This window comes from Anomaloglossus baeobatrachus, chromosome 1, assembly GCF_048569485.1.
Source record: "Anomaloglossus baeobatrachus isolate aAnoBae1 chromosome 1, aAnoBae1.hap1, whole genome shotgun sequence".
NCBI classification, from domain to species: domain Eukaryota; kingdom Metazoa; phylum Chordata; class Amphibia; order Anura; family Aromobatidae; genus Anomaloglossus; species Anomaloglossus baeobatrachus.
In genome coordinates, this window is record NC_134353.1 from 634,418,042 (window position 1) to 634,439,443 (window position 21,402).

At 43.1% G+C, this 21,402-nt stretch overlaps 1 protein-coding gene across 3 annotated transcripts in view; it reads right to left on the bottom strand.

The window, feature by feature from the left end:
- Positions 1-392: 392 nt before the first annotated feature.
- C1H14orf93 (chromosome 1 C14orf93 homolog) overlaps positions 393-21,402 on the bottom strand; it is a 25,754-nt gene continuing 4,744 nt past the window's right edge. For 2 of the 3 annotated variants that reach the window (XM_075340993.1, XM_075340984.1), the window contains exons 2-7: positions 15,956-16,966; positions 4,482-4,820; positions 3,170-3,231; positions 2,976-3,079; positions 1,384-1,496; positions 393-950 (exon numbers count right to left, since the gene is read on the bottom strand). In XM_075340993.1, the coding sequence (XP_075197108.1) occupies positions 549-950; positions 1,384-1,496; positions 2,976-3,079; positions 3,170-3,231; positions 4,482-4,820; positions 15,956-16,504 (1,569 nt within the window). In that variant the 5' untranslated portion in view covers positions 16,505-16,966 and the 3' untranslated portion in view covers positions 393-548. The remainder of the gene's footprint in view (positions 951-1,383; positions 1,497-2,975; positions 3,080-3,169; positions 3,232-4,481; positions 4,821-15,955; positions 16,967-21,402) is intronic. The other variant, XM_075340975.1, reaches the window with a different exon arrangement.

A 21,402-nucleotide genomic window follows, 5' to 3' on the forward strand; every position in this document is an offset into this window, starting at 1 on the left:
GCCAAGAGAGGCTTTGTTTGCTTTTTGTATGCAGTTTATGCCACTTGTAAAATAAATTGCTGGATTTGGTGAAAGACTGTTTTCTGATCCTCTGTCTTTGGCTACCATGAGCAAATCCCCACAGTAAGAACAAGGAATTTTACTTTCCTGTCCCTGCACAAGACGTTTTGCAATTATTTGTCCGGGCTCACATGTCTGCATTTCATGGCTCATATTTCCATACTAACCCAAGCTAACAACATAATAGACATGTACGAGGCTATTAGCTCAGGACAGGAGACCCGTGGCATGTCCTTACAGACTGTGAGATGCTGACATGTAAAGCCCTATTACATAAAATGTCTTGTAATACTTGCTATAATTATCCCAATAATGTAATAGATAAGTATGGCAAAAAGAAAAAAAACAACAATTTATTATGGACATATGTGGCTTCATTTTGAATCTTGGGTGTCTGGATCCACATTGTACACAAATACAATGCTTGTACATGTAGATCTGCCCAGTCACACAGTTCAGGTCCTTTATTTGAAGTTTATAAAAAGTCTTCATTCATCCTTTTCCACCTTTATCTGTATAAAAGCATTTAGGTCAGGACAAAAGGGTTTTCTTGCTCTTCCTCCGTTGGTCGGTTCCTCCTCTTCTGCTTCTCTTTCCCAGGTTGGATTGTAGAGATGCGGGGGCAGAAGTTGGATCTCTGTGGAAGGTAACCGATCAGACAGAGAGCCATATACACGATTGGTCTTATTGCCATGCTTAGAGTGCGAGTCAATGCTGTAACAGAGCCTGGAAAGATCTGGGGCTCGGAAGCGAGGCGGCCGGGCGACCCAGACACCCGGCTCTGACAGACTGTCCTCTTCATCCGACATTAACTCTTCTGTCACACCCTCCCACAGGGCTTGCTCTTCTGGTGGAAACTGCTGAACACCCCAGGATCGATTTGCAAAAAGCTGTACAGAGACATATTTACAAGTTAATATATAGAAAATATAGAAATCTAAACCATAGGTCTAATGTGGTATATGCTGCAAAGTAAGACTGCTCCTAAAAATCAGCACAAATACTGCACTGAGCATAAACAAATAAAGCAACAAAATTGTTCATAATGAATGGCACGTGACTGCATGTACTGTATGTGAATCACGTACATACAGTCACATTGCTCTCAAAGTCAATACTGAAGAATCCAGACAGCATGTCGTGTGCACCCCATAAGGATTCTGACGTCACACAGAGTGACTGCAGACTTATCAGAAGAATGGACAATCCCGTTAACTGATTCATAATTCATACCTCCTTTTAACTGCAAATAATTTTATGGTATTCATAGAAAACCAAGGCATGGAGAGTGAGAACGCTGCTCATCTCGCTACATGTCCTCACCCTGTATCTGCGACTTCTCAACTTCTTTTCTTCCTTTTCTCTCAGACTTTTGAAAGGATTCATTGAGTTTCGGTACTCCCTTCGCTTTGTCAGAAAGTAGGCAACACAGGCACCTAAAGTAGGATAAGAAGGTCTTAGAAAGTTGGGTACCCATCAGATAACTGAACCGTATCTCAGCCTGAATATAGAATGAACCTACACAGTGTATGGAGCTGCCTTTACAGTTTTCCAGAACTTTGAGCGGAAATCTCTCAGTATGCCTTGAAGAGTTATTACAATTAATGCCAAAAAAAAAAGTGGTTTGCCATAGGCTGAGTTCAGCTCCCCCAATTGTGGTTCTTTGGAAAATGATAGTAGTAGTCTTGGTTCCGATTCTACTTTTAAAAAGGTAGAGGGTATCAGACCTCAGTTGTGCATCATCAATGTATATACATTTGGGGTGAGAATAAAATCTATGAGGTTTGTTTTTGCCATGCTGGTACATTGAAGTGGGCTATGGAAACTTATTGCAGTGCTACTGATTGTGGATAGCTAAGCTGGTTATACATATTAGATCACGGTCAGCTAACTATTGCTTGGCTAGCAGTTATCTCTCCTGACTCACCCATACACCGGAATGCTCACCTCGGCCAAGAGATACGTTTTCTACGAGAGACGCTTATCTCACAGTGGCTTATTTCTTTGCTGAACAAATTATTTGGCAATTGAATTGCAACTACCTGATACTCATGTACCCCCTGATAATCTGGGGAATACTTGAGAAGTACATGTACACATTATATGGTTGATCTGCGATTTCAGCTGACTTTTATCCAAGGTGTTTAGGGCCTTTACAAAGATACTCCAAGTAGTCAAGTTTTGGAGTGCAATCTGAGATTTGTTACACCTAATGAACAACATTTTCATAAGAATCAGACACACAATTTACATTCAACCTCATTCTAAAAAAAGTCACTAGCGATTTACAGTCTGTCATGTTCAAATGTAGGAAAAGCTAAGGCTCGGTTATATCACATCAGACTGGTAGTTTCCATGCTGAAGCCAGCAGAGCTCACATGTAAAGCGCCATGGAATAAATAGGGCTATAATAAATAATATTAATAATAACTCTGGTTAAGATCGGGTCTATAAAGAATTATTCACATAGCCTGGTCATGTCTAGTTTTTATGCAGTTTTTCATGAGTCACCAGAAAATACTGTGAGGGGTTGTCTCAAGTTAAGTAATTCCTTAACCATATGATAGACGATTACTTACTTATCGCTGGGGGTCAGACTGCTGGGTTGCCCACTGATCCTGAGAACTGGGGCTTTTCAGAGCCTCATGTGTATGGTGCCGTGGTCAATACACCCATCCCCTTCATTTATAATGTGAGTGCCTAAGAAAAGCTGAGCTCAACGCTTAGCCATCTCAGGTGTTTTTGATACAGAAAGGATGGAGCGGAGGTATGCATGATCTCCCACTGGTCCCTTCACACGGGGTCTTCAGAGCCCCAGTACTCAGGAAGTTATCCCCTAGCCCATGGATAGGGATAACATCCAGATTTGAGACATCCTCTTTAAGCATTATCATATTTTTGATCTACCCCATTACCTTTCAGCTCTTTGTCTGTATACCGATGGGCACTGGATACAAGCTCTTGCTTCAGCTTCTCCACCAAAAACTTTAATACAGAGATATTCCAGGAAGACTTGATGCTGTGATTACACGTCAGACCAGGTAAACAGATCATGATAAAGTGAAGAATGCCAGTAATAATGATGAAATGGCACAAGCAGCACACTTACCTCTCTGAGCCATTGAAGCGCTTGTTGTTAGAGATGTGATTGTGAATATTATGGACCAGTTTCTGAAATCACAAAAACATAATTAGCAGAAGGAATCAGTTCTGAAATTGTCTTCTTGTGAGACGTTATAATGTACAATATATATTATATATGTGTGTGTGTGTGTGTGTGTGTGTGTATGTAATGTGTTAATCAGTGACTTAAGATAAAAGCGAAAACAGAGTTTCTATTTTCAAGCATGTTTTTTGGGGTATTGCCCCTCTTCAGTGCAAAACAAGACATCTGATCTGTGGGAAATACAACTCGTCCCAACCTAGATTTTCAGTCTAAACCAAAGCCTGAGTGGTGTAGGATTTTGAAGAATGGCAATACTACAGTATATACATTAATGTATCCTGATACACATTTGCAGATTGTGCTCTGCTGCAATTTGCAGTTTGTATAGATACCACCATACTAAAAACATGGACAACAGGGGTACCAGGACTATCAGATATTCTGTAATACTGGAAGTGTAAAAAAGTTAGATTGATGAAATACACACCTACCACTGCAAAAATTGGGGGACTTGGCAGTGGGGTATGGTTCCCCACCTGACACTTATGGCAGAGTGCTGTTCTCCATAACAGCAATATGAAAGAATGAAGAGAGTCTAGCTTGACGGGTGCAGTCTTCTTTATGGAGTACAAAATTTAGATCACAAATAAACCATTGCTAAAATAGTGGAGGCATCCTTCAACACGTTTACCATGTAAAAGCACGTTATCATGGTCAAAGAAGATTTAAATAAGACTGGACTCTCTTCATTCTTCATACCACACGTTCTGGCAGAAACAATCCCTTGCTCAACACTGCAGCATCAGAAATCTTGGGGTGAGCCTTCTATTACAACAGCAATGTGACATGTTCTTGCTCCTATAACCTGAAATGGACCCTTACTGTACCTCTGTATGCCAGAATGAGGCCCACTACCCATAGGGACATTGTATGGACCTGCTAACATTGATGTTCTCCATGTCCTAAAACTAATTATACATAATATAGGCTATACTCCTACAAGGTATGATGGACTATCAGGTAATTTTCCAGTTTTCCTGTTACTTCAACAATTCTTTTGTTTTATGGCCTATTGTCCGAATTTCTGTATTATCAGGTGCTGGAATAATGGAATTGAGTTTAACTTGTATTTGTGCATGAACGTGTCTGTATTGAGATGTACAATTGAATATCTGTGTATGTTGGTGTGTTATATATCTGCTGCATGCCCTCATCTGGGGGTAATCGCACCTCTCACAAATTATGTAACACTCACCGACAGTACAAGGTCTCGTTTTCGACGAGAACATTTCTGGCCATTGCTACGCTGTCGACTGCTTGAGCCACTATAGAAATTTGCAAAATACGGTGGTGAACTTGGCCTCATCTCTGCTGATTCAGGTGACGTTTCTGCTACAAGCAACCCTCCTGGACTAAGGGAGCTGTCTTTCTGTATTAACATATGGGAATGACTTGATTTCACAATCGGAGGAATTGGCTCATTCAGGTTTTCCACTGGGTCCCTATGAGGACGAGTGTCTGTCAGCTGCTTCACAAAGCTGGAAGTTAAAATCCTCTGGGCAGGGGACTCGGAGTTTAGAAAGTCATCAATGACCTATAAAAATAAAAAGTATGCATGTATGCCTAGAAAATGGGTAATGCACAAAACATGGAATTCAGTTAGGAAAGTGCTGTAATACAAGAGGTGGCTGGCAGGGAAGAAACCCAGGCTCTCAGCATGTACACAACAGATGGTAAAAGGATGACACACCTGCCAGGATTGCTGCAAACAGAAGCTGTCCCTATTAAAAGTGACAGACTGTGTCTCCCACTGGAGTGCAATAGAATGGAGACCGAGCACAAACAGACTGTGAGCGGATATCTTCTGCACACATAATCATGGCCTGGAGCTGAGTGCAGGGCCAGAAGAATGCCAGGGTACGGGAAAACAGCTGGATCCTATGGCAGTCACTCAATGTCTGGGCAAAAAAGGCGGCCATGTCTATGTTCAGATGCATCCGGCCTCACGCAGTTAGAAATGACTGGTTGCAATTTCTTGGCTTTGCCACCGGTCATTGTCTTACTTTAGCCATAGTTTCCTTATACACAGGAATGATACCTGCTACACACAAGAACAATATGACAGTGATGGCATGCTTACAAGAGCCTAGGAGGAGGGTATACAGGTGGGAAAACGGCCTGCAGCTTATTGATGGGCTGCGAGAATTGCATTTCCACAAGACATCCCAGGAGTAACTGCGGCTGTAGTAGCAGATTAGGGAGCGGCACATTTTATTAGGATTTACTGGTCAATAGTTTATAATAATGAAAGCAGGTCTATCACTAGGATCCCTTAGGCTCTGTGCGCACTGAAAAGTGGAATTTTCTTGAGAAAATTCCGCATGCCCTCAAAGATTACCGCACCTGCGGTAAAAAACCGCGGGAAACCGCACCCGAAAACCGCATGCGGTTTGCCGCGGTTTGCTGCGGTTTTACCGCGGTATTATTCGCGGTATTGCCGCGGTTTTGCCGCGTGCGGGTTGGGATGTGCTTTATTGCATTTAATGCAATAAAGCACATTGAAGAAAAAAAAAAACAAAAACATTTAATTCTGAGAGTAGATAGACAGAAGAATAGATAGAGGGATAGATAGAGGACAGATCGCTGCATTTCCCACGGTCGGCAGTGAGTTCACATTACCGGCCGTGGGAAATGACCGGTAATTACCTCTGCTGCATTCAGCCTGTGTGTTAGTCGCGGCTGGATGGAAGCAGCGCTGGACGTCGGACCTGGATTACGCCGGAGCTTTGTTTGGGGGGGTTAATAAAATGGTGAACGAGGCTTGTTTGTTTTATTTAAAATAAAGGATTTTTCGGTGTGTTTTTTTTCACTTTACTTACGGGTTGATCATGTCAGCTGTCACATAGACGCTGCCATGATCAAGCCTGGGGTTAATGGCGGTGGTCCCCCATCACCATTAACCCCTTGTATTACCTTGCCACCACTGCTACACGGTGGCAAGAAGAGCCGAGGACACGCCGGTATTGTCGCATATTGCATGCGACAGTGCCGGGGCAGCTGCGGCTGATATTCTCGGCTGCCGGAGGGGGAGTGAGGCGGGGGACATTACCCTGCCCCTCTCCCTCCCCAGCCTGAGAATACCGGGCCGCCGCTGTGTGCTTACCTCGGCTGGACGGTAAATATGCAGCGGAGCCCACGTTCTTTTTTTTTTTCTATATTTCCGTTTTCTTTCTATGTGTGTTCTATGTGTCTGTGTCTATGTGATCTATGTGTCTGTGATGTCTGTGAGTGTGATGTGTGTGTTTACTCTCTGCACGGCTTCCTCTTCCTGTAATGACATCACTTCCCTGCAAAACCGCAAGCAAGTGATGCACATTACCGGAGGTAAACCGCAAAATACCGCAGGGAATAACGCAGGAAAACGCAGTGAACCGCACAGAATTTGCTGCCTGCGTTATTCCCTGCGGGATTTCTTGATTAACATTGAGTCAATGGAGTAAAATCCCGCAGCGCTGTGCGGAAAAGAAGTGACATGCACTTGTTTTTGCTGCGGGATTCCCGCAGCAAAACATGCAGCTGTCAAATTCCGCCCAGTGCGCACAGGATTTTTTTTCTCCATAGGATTTGCTGGTGATTCACTGCAGAGATGTTATGAACATTTTCTGCAGCGAAACATGCAGCAAATCCGCGGCAAAATCCGCGAAAAATCCGGTAAGTGCGCACATAGCCTTAGCCCTGATAAGCCTGGTGTACTTACTTTTAAAATGTGTCAAAATGGCTATATAATCCTAAATCTCTTTTTGTTTGATATTAAAATTAGCATTTTATGAGTTCATCTTTACTAACAAAGTGCTGATCGACTATAAGGGGTGCTTCACACATAGCGAGATCGCTATCGAGATCGCTGCTGAGTCACGGTTTTTGTGACGCACCAGTGACCTCATTAGCGATCTCGCTGTGTGTGACACTGAGCAGCGATCTGGCCCCAGCTGTGAGATCGCTGCTCGTTACACACAGTGCTGGTTCATTTTTTTGGACGTTGCTCTCCCGCTGTGACGCACACATCGCTGTGTGTGACAGCGAGATAGCAACAATCTGAATGTGCAGGCAGCAGGGAGCCGGCTTCTGGCAGCCTGCGGTAAGCTGTAACCAAGGTAAATATCGAGTAACCAAGCGAAGCCCTTTGCTTAGTTACCCGATATTTACCTTGGTTACTAGCGTACGCCATTCTCAGGCTGCCAGTGCCGGCTCCCTGCACACGTAGCCGGAGTACACATGGGGTAAAGAAGCAAAGCGGTTTGCTTATTAACCCGATGTGTACTCTGGCTAGGAGTGCAGGGAGCCAGCGCTAAGCAGTGTGCGCTGGTAACCAAGGTAAATATCGGGTAACCAAGCAAAGTGCTTTGCTTGGTTACCCGATATTTACCTTAGTTACCAAGCGCCGCATCGCTTCCAAGCGTCGCTGCTGGCTGGGGGCTGGTCACTGGTGAGATCTGCCTGATTGACAGCTCACCAGCGACCATGTTGCGACGCACCAGCGATCCTGACCAGGTCAGATCGCTGGTGGGATCGCTGGAGCGTCGCTAAAGTGTGACGGTACCCTAAGACTTAAGGGTATTCCCATCTTTAAGATCCTATGCCAATATGTTGTAGGTGTAATAATAGCAAATACCTCCAATTAGAAATGTAGTATAGTTCTTCTGATATAGCCATGTATCTTCATGTGCAGGGCATTGCAGCTTAGGTATCCAGTTACGTCCACTCATATAGTGACAGTTAGTTCCTCATGGTCGTAACTATGGATAATTAACCTAAAATGCCCTGCACATGAGGTAAGAGACATATAGCTCTCATGATACAGCTACTACATTTCTAATTGGAGGAGTTTGATAATAATTTTTACACCTACTACATAATGGGATAGGAACTTAAGGATGGGAATACCCTTTTAAAGTTTTTCTGACACGGATTTTCAAAGTAAGTACACTAGCCTACACAGGTCAAAGAGCTCTACTTTAAAGGAAACCTGTCACCGGGTTTTTTCACAAATATAAAATAAAAACACCACCTTTACTAGTCTATTAGAATAAAACATTAACCTGTATACAAGGCCCAAACTATCTCTACATATTACAAAAAATGCTGTGTATAAGTCTCCCGCACCATATGCTAATCAACACCGTCTGGTGTAATGGGCATTGGTGGTGTGTGCCTCCTCCCCTGGTAGAATAGCAGTCATTCTGCCTTGTTTGACATGGATTAGATGCTTTATGTCACCCACATATCCCTGTAAATCTGGAGTCTGAGCCCTTTGCTCTTCTCCGTCTTTTGTAGAGAAGAGCAATGTAATGTGCATGCGCCGACTTCACATCCTGATATGCTGGGGCATTAGAGGAATTTGTTCTATCCTTCATAGGGTGCAAAGTGCATCCATATTTCAACTGTGCAGCCAAAAGATTTGTAGCCAAATATGGCTGATGTAGGACTCCTCACCCACATGAATCAAGGCAGGACGATGGCAAATCTGCCAGTAAAGGAAGCATAGATCTCCAATGACCATGGGATGAGATTGTTCAGCTTAGCATACGGTACTAGATACTTCTGAAAGGTATATTTTGTGATGAGCGGTGGGAGTTGGGGGCTTATATACAAACAGATGGGATGTGGTAACAAACCAGTTAAAGAATGTCAGCCCGATTTTGTAATGTAAAGTAAAGTAAAGACATTGGTGTAATGGAGCTGAAGTACGGATTATATTTATACCTTTAGTGAAGAAATCCGTTTTTGTGGTTCTTTAATCACCATTTGAAGTTTTCTGCTAGTTAGATTTTTGTGCACAGGGGCTGGAGTGTGAACACTGGGTATTCGCCTCCCTGTCTGCGATTCCCCAACTGCTCCGCTGCCTTCTGTCTGCGATTCCCTGACATCTTCGCCTGCCTCTGGTATGTGAATGACAAGTCATTGCTGAGGCATCAAATAGAGGAGACAGATCATTCAGACGAGAGGCAGCGGATGGGTTGGGAAATCACAGACAGGGAGGATAAGACCCAGTGTACAGTCTGGCCCCTGTGCACCGAAATCTAATGTGCACAAAACTTCAAATGGTGATTTAAAAAAACAACTATAAAGTATTACAGCTCCATTACAGCAATGTTTTAACTTTACATTACAAAATTATGCTGTCAGGTGCTCTTGAAAAGTGGTGGCTTTAGTTTAAATTGGGAAAACCTTTGTGACAGGTGTGCTTTAAAAATGTACAGTGGAGAAAATGAATGATACATCGCTGATTTAAGTTTTCCTACCTACAAAGAATGGAGAGGTCTTTAATTTTTATTGTAGATACACTGTGACAGAATTCCCCCCCCCCCAATAGAAAAAAAAAGAAAAATCACATTGTATGATTTTTTTTAAATAATTAATTTGCATTTTATTGCATGAAAGAAATAACACGGCAATACTGATATGTGCGTGCCAAAAACTAAGTAAAATATAACTTTTATTAAGGAATAACAATAAAAAGAACACTGACAAACAAACAAATAAGCCTGTAATGAAACAGGCAGTGTCCTAAAGAGAATTCACATGGGAGAAATAACCAGGGGAAAAGAAACCCCAATTACAGTCATCAGTCAATAAACTTATTATTCAGTCATAAACCTCCCAAAAGAATTCAGGGGGAGATATAGCTTAATTCAAAGAACAGAGAAAAATATGTTCAGGAGTATAGCCTAAACAGACCATCCCACTCAAAGCCTATTCCCTGGATAAAGACTGTAGGCTGGAACCATGTATGAGTGAGAACATGCCCCTATAAAAATAAGGCCAGAAGAACAGCTATACACATAGAATGTATCCTATGGTTAATTATTCAAAATGTCCATCTAGGATATAGGAGGGGGGGGTGACAGTCGTATCTTTATCACAACCCCTGGATTTCGGCTCAGTGCACATGACCCCGGAGTTTCCGTCATGTGCACTATGAAGCTGGGTGTACGCGTCCTGGCTTCAAACTGAAGTAGTGCACATGACTGAAACTCCGAGGTCATGTGCACTGAGCCGAAATCCAGCGTCAGGCGACAGCAGCGGAGAGGTGAGTGACATAATCCTCTGATGCCACGTATTCATTAGCATGTTAGCACACACACACAGAGGCCCACAGGGGCGTATTAACATGCTAATGGGGCTGACTAGCAAGAGAAGTAACGCCCTTGGGACTAGTCCCCTCACTCATTAACTTATGATAACAGATCTTTAGAAATACTTTTTCTAAAGATCTCTTTATCTATACTAGTGTATACAGGGCCAGTTAGACAGGGATTAGCAATATGCACCCAGAACTGCTCATGTTTCTGGGTGCATATTGCACCTGACAGGTTCCCTTTAAAAACAGCCAATTGGTGAGAGTGCCAGGTGCCGGATCACGACCAGACACACTGGCCATATACCGCACACAGCCATGACACACTGACCGTATACTGCACACAGCCATGACACACTGGCCGTATAACGCGCACAGCCATGATACACTGACCGTATACCGCACACAGCCATGACACACTGGCCATATACCGCACACAGCCATGACACACTGGCCGTATACCGCACACAGCCATGACACACTGGCCGTATACCGCACACAGCCATGACACACTGGCCGTATACCGCACACAGCCATGGCACACTGGCCGTATACCGCACACAGCCATGGCACACTGGCCGTATACCGCACACAGCCATGGCACAGTGGCCGTATACCGCACACAGCCATGGCACACTGGCCGTATACCGCACACAGCCATGGCACACTGGCCGTATACCGCACACAGCCATGGCACAGTGGCCGTATACCGCACACAGCCATGGCACAGTGGCCGTATACCGCACACAGCCATGGCACAGTGGCCGTATACCGCACACAGCCATGGCACAGTGGCCGTATACCGCACACAGCCATGGCACAGTGGCCGTATACCGCACACAGCCATGGCACAGTGGCCGTATACCGCACACAGCCATGGCACAGTGGCCGTATACCGCACACAGCCATGGCACAGTGGCCGTATACCGCACACAGCCATGGCACAGTGGCCGTATACCGCACACAGCCATGGCACAGTGGCCGTATACCGCACACAGCCAAGGCACAGTGGCCGTATACCGCACACAGCCATGGCACAGAGGCCGTATACCGCACACAGCCATGGCACAGTGGCCGTATACCGCACACAGCCATGGCACAGTGGCCGTATACAACACATTGTACTCACACAAGGGGCATATACTGAACACAGTCTTGACACACTGGTCATATTGTACACTGCACACGGCACACACTGGCCATATACAGTACACATTCATTGGACATACTGTATGCCGTACACAGCACTCACACATGCGACACGCCGTACACAGCACTCACACCCTGTACACAGCACTCACATACCGTATAGAGCACGCACATGCCTTACACAGCACTCACACATGCGACACGCTGTATACAGCACTCACCCTTTATGCAGCACTCACAACCGGTATACAGCATTCACACGCGCCGTACACAGCACTCACACCCTGTATACAGCATTCACACACGCCGTATACAGCACTCACACAAGCCATACACAGCAGTCACATTCTGTATACAGCACTAACGGCCCGTATACAGCACTGACTGCCCGTATACAGTACTGACACCCTGAACATTAAAGTCACTAATACATCAGATATATGGTGATATACTGTATATTAGACAGACATACACACTTAGCTCAGATATAAATACCTGCTGCTTAGTTGCCTCTGTAAGCTCAGGTGCAACACAATTTCCTGACTAACGCCCTCCTCCTGTAATATTGACACTAAGGGGTTAATGTGTGGCCAATCAGCGCTGGCTTGATTCTCCTCTTGTCTCCTCTGAGGTGCTAGAGCCGAGCACACAGGCCTAAGTGCACAGGACGGGAGGGTGACAGGCTGAGCACATGGCAGTATACAGCACTGCCGTGCGGGCCCCTCCCCCACCACGCTGTAATCTGACAGGAGATGTGCAGGAGCTAGAGGCAGGGGGATATCCCCCCCTCAGTGATGTCTCCCGACCGGCGCCCTGTGTCACTGCACAGGTCGCACAAAGCTACTGCCGGCCATGCAAATGATCACAGGGAGCCGCGCGCCACACTTTCTCTGACTCCAGCTGTCAGCTTGACTCCTGGACTCAGAATAGTGGCTCCCACTATGGAGGGCGGTAAAACACAGCCGCCGGGGAGACTCCCGGAGCGCTGCATCAGGGAGCCTGACAGCGCCCCCCTCACAGCTGCGCCCGGGGCAGATGCCCCGCCAGCCCCCCCCCTAGATACGCCTCTGGTTCCAGCCTACAGTCTTTATCCAGGGAATAGGCTTCGAGTGGGAGTTTGTTTAGGCTATACTCATGAACATGTTTTTCTCTGTGTGCTTTGAATTATTATTTATTTTTATAGCGCCATTTATTCCATGGCACTTTACAGTGAAAGAGGGTATACGTACAACAATCATTAACAGTACATAACAAACTGGTATAGGAGGAGAGAGGACCCTGCCCGAATTAAGCTATACATCGCCCTGAATTCTTTTGGGAGGTTTATTACCACATAACAGCTTATTGATTGATAACTGTAATTATGGTTTCTTTTCCCCTTGTTATTTCTCCTATGTGAATTCTCTTTAGGACACTGCCTGTTTCATTACAGGCTTATTTGTTTGTCAGTGTGCTTTTCATTGTTATTCATTAATAAACGTTATGTTACTTAGTTTTTGGCAAGCACATATCATTATTCCCCTGCTATTTCTATCATAAATTTTGGGTAATCTTACACCATCTTAATTTTTCTTTATTGCATGAAATAAGTATTTGATACAATAGAAAAACAGAACTTAATATTTGGTACAGAAATCTCTGTTTGCTATCACAGACATGAGACGTTTCCTATAGTTCTTGACCAAGTTTGCACACCCTACAGTAGGGATTTTGGCCCACTCCTCCATACAGATCTTCTCCAGATCTTTCAGGTTTCGGGGCTGTCACTGGGCAACATTGAGTTTCAACTCCCTCCAAAGATTTTCTATTGGGTTCAGGTCTGGAGACTGGCTAGGCCACTCCAGGACCTTAAAATGCTTCTTACAGGGCCACTCCTTAGTTGATCTGGCTGTGTGTTTCGGGTCATAGTCATGCTTGAAGACCCAGCCATGACCCATCTTCAATGCTCTTACTGAGGGAAGGAGATTTTTGGCCAAAATCTTGTGATACATAACCCTATCCATCCTCCCTTCAATACAGTGCAGTCATAATGTCCCTTTTGCAGAAAAGCACCTCTGAAGTATGTTTCCATCCCCGTAATTCACAGTTGAGACGATGTTCTTTTGGTTGTACTCATCCTTCTTCCTCCAATCACAGCGAGTGGAGTTGATGCCAGAAAGTTTTATTTTGGTCTTATCTGACCATATTACCTTCTCCCATGCCTCCTCTGGATCATGGTTATTGGTGAACTTCAAATGGGCCTGGACAAGTGCTGGCTTGAGCACGGGGACCTTGCATGCTCTGAAGGATTTTAATGCTTTAGGGTGTAGTCATGCTCTGAAGGATTTTAATGCATGATGGTGTAGTGTGTTAAGTATAATCCCAGCTCTGTTCAGGTCATTGACCAGGTGTAAGGTCCAGGGTTTCCATGGAACTTGTGTTTTCTTGTCCTCGTCCAAGATTAAGTCTGTTACTTCATCTTGCCCTTGGACTTACTGTCTGCCCTGCTTTCAAGTCCTGTTCTGGGATTTATGCCTTGCTTAAGTATGTTGTGCTGCTGGCTCCTGAATCTCTCCTGGCTTGCTGCCGCTTGTTAGTTCGGAGCTCCACCTCCTTACTGCTCAGCTGCCTGCAGTCTATGGTGCATTATCCTGATCCTGGCTGTGGTTCCCTCCCTTGAAGGCTTCTAGGAGAACAGCTCTATACTGCTGGACTACCTAGATCTGTAAGAACTAGATTCTCTGTTTATCACTGTACTTAACCATGGACTCTCTGTACGGGCTGTGTGCTGGACTTGTGCGGGACTTTGTCAGCTCTGAAAGTACACTGGTAACCATGTGCTATGCGCACTCCTGCATTGGATTCTGACATTCACTTATTTGTTTGCTATGTGCACTCCTGCATACTATACAGGACATAACTTCTGGACTCTCATGCATTTGTGCTGTGAGCACAGCTGCAAATAACTGACTTTCACCACTTGTTTGCTATGCATATATCTTCTGGACATTCAGCCCTTGTTTTATGTGCGCAATACTGCATATGCTGTCAGGATATTATTCACATAGTAGTGCAGTTTGCACTTACATTTAATTTGTAAGTGCCTTTTGTTATGTTGTTATTTGCACTGTGTTTATTATTTGTTAATAGAGTATTTACCCAACCCTTGTCTCAGTTTTGTTATATTCCACGTTATCGGATTCCAGAGTATCTACATAATTGTTACACCAGGCCCTCCAGTGTAGTTTTGGGCGGATTCCTGATCTTTCTCAGAATCATCCTTACACCACAAGGCGATATCTTGATTGGAGCTCCAGACCGAGTAAGATTTAAAGTCATCTAGTGTTTCTTCCATTTTCTAATAATTGCACCAACTGTTGCCTTCCCACCAGGCTGCTTGACTATTGTCCTGCAGCCCATCCCAACTTGTGCAGGTCTACAATTTTGTCCCTGGGGTCCTTAGACAGTGCTTTGGCCATGGTGGAGAGTGATTGAGTGTGTGGACAAGTGTTTTTTATACAAGTAATGAGTTCCAACAAGTGCTATTAATAGAGGTAATGAGTGCAGAGTAGTAAGGCGTCTTAAAGATAAAATATCAGATCTGTGAGAGCTAAAAATCTTGCTGGGTGGTAGCTGATCAAATACTTATTTCATGCAATAAAATGCAAATTCATTATTTAAAAATTACAATATGATTTTCTGTAATTTTTTGGGGGGGATTCTATCAGTCACAGTTGAAGTGTACCCACGATAAAAATAACAGACCTCTCCATTGTTTGTAGGTGGGAAAACTTGCAAAATCGGCAGTGTATCAAATACTTATTTTCCTCACTAGGTTTTTTCCAGCAATTGATCCACGCAAAAAATGTTTTCTTAAAATCCAGTATTCTTTATTCAATGCATATTAAAAAGTCCATAGCATGGTCAGAAAGCCCATAAATGAGGACGCGTTTCGATCGACCTGATCTTAAGATCAGGTCGATCGAAACGCGTCCTCATTTATGGGCTTTCTGACCATGCTATGGACTTTTTAATATGCATTGAAGATCAGGTCGATCGAAACACGTCCTCATTTATGGGCTTTCTGACCATGCTATGGACTTTTTAATATGCATTGAATAAAGAATACTGGATTTTAAGAAAACATTTTTTGCGTGGATCAATTGCTGGAAAAAACCTTCCTTCCTTGTACTACCAGGATTTGCCGACCTTCCTTCCTTGCAATATTCACTGCATTTGGGTCTCCTACTAAGCAGGTGAGCTGGACACAACCTCTTTGTATTATTTTCCTCACTGTATGCCGTTTGTATTCTGAAACCTAGAAACAGATGTACTTTAAAACATAAATGATAATTATGAATAATATTATAAACACAATGGCTAACATCACTTACATGAGGAAACAGTAGGTTTCCATTACATAGCGGTTAGTAAAGTGTGAGCGCATATATAAGTTTACTTACTGGCATATGCACAGGACTTAGGAGTGATGGTGCTTCATTAGGCGGACATGCAGGTAAGCAATTTTCTCTCGTCCTCTCCAGAACCGGGGGGTGAAGTCCAGGAAGTAATGAGGCAGACGCTGCACCCAGCTGTCTCAGTTCCTCTATGACAACCTGAACTCCTCCAATTTCCTCAGCCTCCTCCTCCTCCTCCTCCTCTGATAACTTACACCTGGCACTGATTTCTGGTGGTGACTTTGGGGCCTCTGGTCTTTCAATCGCTCTCTTCAGACTACTGACCTCGCCTTGGAGTTCACTGAGGAGGCTGCTGTTTGCATTGGCTACATTAAGGGCAGCTTCGGCTAGTCCCACTGCTTTCTCCACTCGTTGATAGATGAGATGCAGAAGTTGCTCAGAACTCTGCACTGCCATTCCTTGCCCATTAACTGTGATAGGGGTAGCACCATCAACAGACACTGAGCCACCTGCTGTACTTTCAACTTTGCATGCACACTTTCCATCATTTTGCCCTGGGGGTGGCGTGAATAATATTGTGGCACTGAATGACATTTTAGGGGAAAATGCTCAAGCAAATATTTGTCCTAAAAGCCTAACTGATCACTGTAAATAGTGGTTTCTATGAATAAATATTTTACAACTTTAACATCCACCGTCTTTTCTTATTAGCTTTCCTATGATGGCCTATGAAATGGAATATTACACCTAAATAATTCAAGTCCAAGCAATGCTCCGGTATGTTGTGTCATCTGTCTCGATGATGTATTATTTAATATATTCATGATGTTTTCCTATGATTGTCACGGATTCCTGAGGGAACATTTTCTATTCCTACTGTCAGGTTGCAAACACATCCCACCAGATTTATTTCGGCCTCCGATCCGATTATTCCAGTTCCTCTATGCGTTTTTAAGCTTCTGGTTTCAGACTTGTTGACTTCTTATGGAGCTGGTGGTCTGATAAATTACCGGAGTGTTCAGATGGCTGAAATTTCTGGGAAATATCTGACAACAGCTAAGGAACAAAGCAATAAAGCCAGTCACAAAGCTGACAATAAAAGAGCTAGAAACATGGCAATAACACTAAAGCAGATATAGAAAGAAGCACTCACTCCAGATGCCCTGCGATTGTGCTCTAAACAAAGTGAACAATGGATAAAAAGGCAAGTTTTCTGTTCAGTTAATTAGGACTACAACATTAGCAGAAATATCAAAATATTGACACAAACACAAAATGTAATATTTCAAAAAGGAATCAAAAGGGCCATGGATGCATTTAGAATAAAAACAGCTGGCAAACTCCCCTTTCAGCGTCCCTTCGAATCCAGAGTTGCCGGCTTCTAGGAGTTGTGCTACGTAAATTTAACCCTGGGCAATTTTTGGGGTTTTGTGCTTTTAGTTTTTTTACTCCCGTTATTCCAATAGCCATAACTTTTTTTATTTTTCCATCTAAATAGCAGTATGAGCACTTGTTTTCTTTTGTGTGAGATGAGTTGTACTTGTGAATGACACCATCCATTTTATTATATGCAAGAAAAAGGTGAAAATTCTGCAATTGTATTTTAATTTACAGCATTTATTTTACCGTGTCCTAGCAGTAGGATTCTCCAGGTCAGTACGATTACGTAGATACCAAACACGTATAGTTTTCGAAAAATGCAAATTGTTGGCACATTTAGAAATGAAGATTCAAAATATGACTAAGGACACCTTTTTGCGATGGAAACGCGTCAAATGTTTGATGTTCTGTTGTTCCACTTTTTCTTTTTTTTTTTAACTCATGTTTAAATAAATAAATGATATTTTTAGCCTTGAATTCTGGATGCGCTGACAATTTGCATTTTTCATGTTCATCTTTCTGGCGGAATTCAGCCTGAGCACGCCGAATATGTAACAATGACGTTTTTATTGGGGAACGTTGGACTGCTTCCTCACAACTTTCTTTCATGCATAGTTTTAGTATTGTGTATAAGTATAGTATAGTATAGTGTAATATAAGTATAAGGAAAAAAAAAACCCAAGTTTTTTCCCCCCAAAAAAACTCTCTCTTGCTTGTGTTGCAACATTCTGAGAGCCATTACTGTTTACATTTTTGGGATCTGGGGTTATGTGAGGGCTTGTTTATGTGCCCCGAGATGATGTTTTGATTTGATATTTTAGGGTATCTACAATGTTTTAATTTTTTTTTCTCTAGTTCCGGCGGTTGAAAAGCTGTCTCACTTCCTGTAAATTACTTAAATGTCCAAAGGCGGGAGAAGGACTCCGGCGTTCATTGGTCACGTGTGATAATGTCATGTGGGCCCCGGGATCGCAAGGTCTGACATCGCTGTAACTGTGTCAGCACCGAAAGGAGAGTATAGGCTTTTTTTAAAATTTTTGTGAACACATGGGGATTTAGAAGGGTTTGTCCAAGTAGTGGAAAACCCCTTTAAGTATCTAAATTTTTTGCTCTCATTTTTACGCACTCCTTTTTCCCAATCCTTCTGCAGAGTCAAACTTTTCTGTTGACATCCATATAATGGGGAACAAGGTGCAGTTGTGGCTGACATTGATTTCACCATATAATGTACTGAAAACAAAAAATAAAAATATAAAAAACAAATTCCACTGTTTTTAGGCTTTTGTTTTCACAGTGCTGCCCAAATGACCTAGTAACTTTGTTCTATAGATCAGCATGGTCATAGAGATAGCAAATTGATATTTTTTGTTTTATTCTACTACTCGTTAGATAGTTACATTTTTGGGGTCAATACGACTTGACAGGATATCAATGAGGCTATTAATAGTGGGTTGAGAAATGTTTTTTCATATTGAGTGAGATTCTGTAGGCAGCAGCTCCCTTTCCGATCTCCAACTCAGGACGTTCCAGATGCGCTCGATAGGAGACAAGTCCAGAGACACTGCAGGCCCTGGTAACACGCTTAGGCCGCCTACCGTACATTGTCACCCAGCATAATAATCCTGGGAACAGGAATTGGTTACATCTTGAAGAAAAGTGTGATTTTGTGAAATAAAGACAACGTTGGGACTGGCTGAATTGCATAGTTAATAGACCACCATTAGGTCGTTTATTAGCCTGGATGGAAAGGCTGCTCGTGCTCCCAGTGCACACAGAATAATCAATAACAGATCATTCTGTGCGCATCTGCGACTGTCACCATTCTTTGACCAGCACAATGACTCAGTGGTTGGCACTGCAGCCTTGAAACTCTGGGGCCCTGGGTACAAATCTTACCAAGGACAACATATACAAGGAGTCTGTATGTTCTCCCTGTGTTTGCGTGGGTTTCCTCGGTGTTCTCCAGTTTCCTCCCACACGCCAAAGACAGATTGATGGGGAGCTTACATTGTGAGCCCCAAAAGGGATAGTTATGATGGTCTCTATAAAGTGCTATACAAGCAGGCATAATAAATACATTTGTGACGGTCATCATTTACACAGGACAATGTGCTGCTTAGAATGATCATCAAGAAATCAAATAATTTTGCCTGAAGAATCAGCACTTTGCTTGTTCATTGATGGTCTATTTATACATACTATATGTGGAATTCATTCACAATGATTGGCTAGAGCAAAAGTGACCAAGTGTTGGAATCAGAATTTGTCACGATTTTATACTGCAGAAAGAAAACCACAGTATAAACCTGGTAAGAAATTTCCTACAATCCAAACACTAGAATGTCTGATTAAGGTATAATACAATCATCTACTACATTGTTATAAGGTCAATAAGCTCTACTAACTCCCAATTATTATTGTCATTTTATCAGTACCAAATAACAGTCTGTGATCAAATATGACCAAGTAAATGCAGAGACCCCCGTACATACTAACCAATTAGATATAAATGTCGTAATGTACAAAAAATAGTTGACCATGATAAGATATACATCACCCATATAGTCAGTGTTGGGTAGTCAGAGGACAAAGGTTATCCAGAGCAAAAGAAGACAGGAGACCTAACGTACATTTCGCTTCTTAAAAATAACCAAATACATGGCTTCCTCAGAGGTCACAGACGGTTATTTGTTCATATTGTCCGTTTGCTTGAACCTCCATGATGCTAGTTAAGGTTCGCTGCTGTAATGTTTTGATGTACCTACAATAATTATTTTGACCTTTGATCAGATTGTCCCCTTTCTACTCTCTGTGTGGTTTTAAGTCATTACCATCTGACTGTATTTTTGTTCCGTTTATTTTATTGGCGTCCTTTGCCTTATCTATGTATTGCTATATATGGATCATTTACTGTTAAATATAAAACAGGACTGCCGCGGAAACACCATCACATGTCTCAACGCTGGCAGGAAACTAGCCAGGTCTTTCACCGGGAAGGAACAACCATGGGAAGGGCAGTCTCCAGTCAAGGAAACCGCCTATGCCAAAACATGGTATCCATCCACAGACAGCTGTTTCGGGGTATTTGCCCCTCATCAGTGTGGAGTAGGAAACTGGCTAGTGGGAGCAATGCCTAGTAAAAGACTACATAAGCAAGGATGATTGACCTTAGGGAGATCAACATCCAGCACCACGGAGACACCATCACGTGTTTCTCAACGCAGTGAAAGACCTGGCTAGTTTCCTGCCAGCGTTGAGACATGTGATGGTGTTTCCGCGGCAGTCCTGTTTTGCATATTTTCCCAGGGGGCCTTGTTCTGGAATCACTGCGTTGAGAAACACGTGATGGTGTCTCCGTGGTGCTGGATGTTGATCTCCCTAAGGTCAATCATCCTTGCTTATGTTACTGTTAAATATAGACCTTGGTTGTTTCTCATTTTAATATTGTTATTAATAAAAAATTGTAATTTTCTATTGAACATTGTTTACTGATGTGCATTTTTTACTCCATTTTCTCCTGCATTTCGTGCATTTTAACACTAGAACTACTGGACTCGTGACACCTATATAGAAATACATGGTGCAAAGTAGTCAAAATGACTACCTCAGTAGTTCTAGTGTTAAACATGCCCCTATCATGTGATAGGGGCGTGTTGAAATGATCTTCATACCTGAGTCCATACACTCTAGCATCTACCGTCAGTATTGTGGTATAAAAATAAATAAATAAAACAACTGGCGTAGGGTCCCTCCGTATTCTGATACCCAGCACAGATAAAGCCCATGGCTACAGACTGAAGCCTCCAGTTGTGGCTTGGCTGTGTATCAAAATAAGAGGAACCGCATGCAACGTTTTTTTTTTTTTCTTATTTAAAGTAATTCAAAAAAACGATGTGTGGTCGCCCCCAATTTTGATACCCAGCCATGATGAAGCCCAACAGTTGAGGGCTGGTATTCTCTAGCTGGGGAGGTCTAGCTTAAAAATATCAACCTCCAGCCACCCGGAATAGTCGCATCCATTAGATGAGACAAGCCCGGTGCTTTAAGTCCATGAAAGAAAAAAATCTGACCGCAATCAGCTTCAGTGCCGGGGGTACTTTATTTATTTGTAA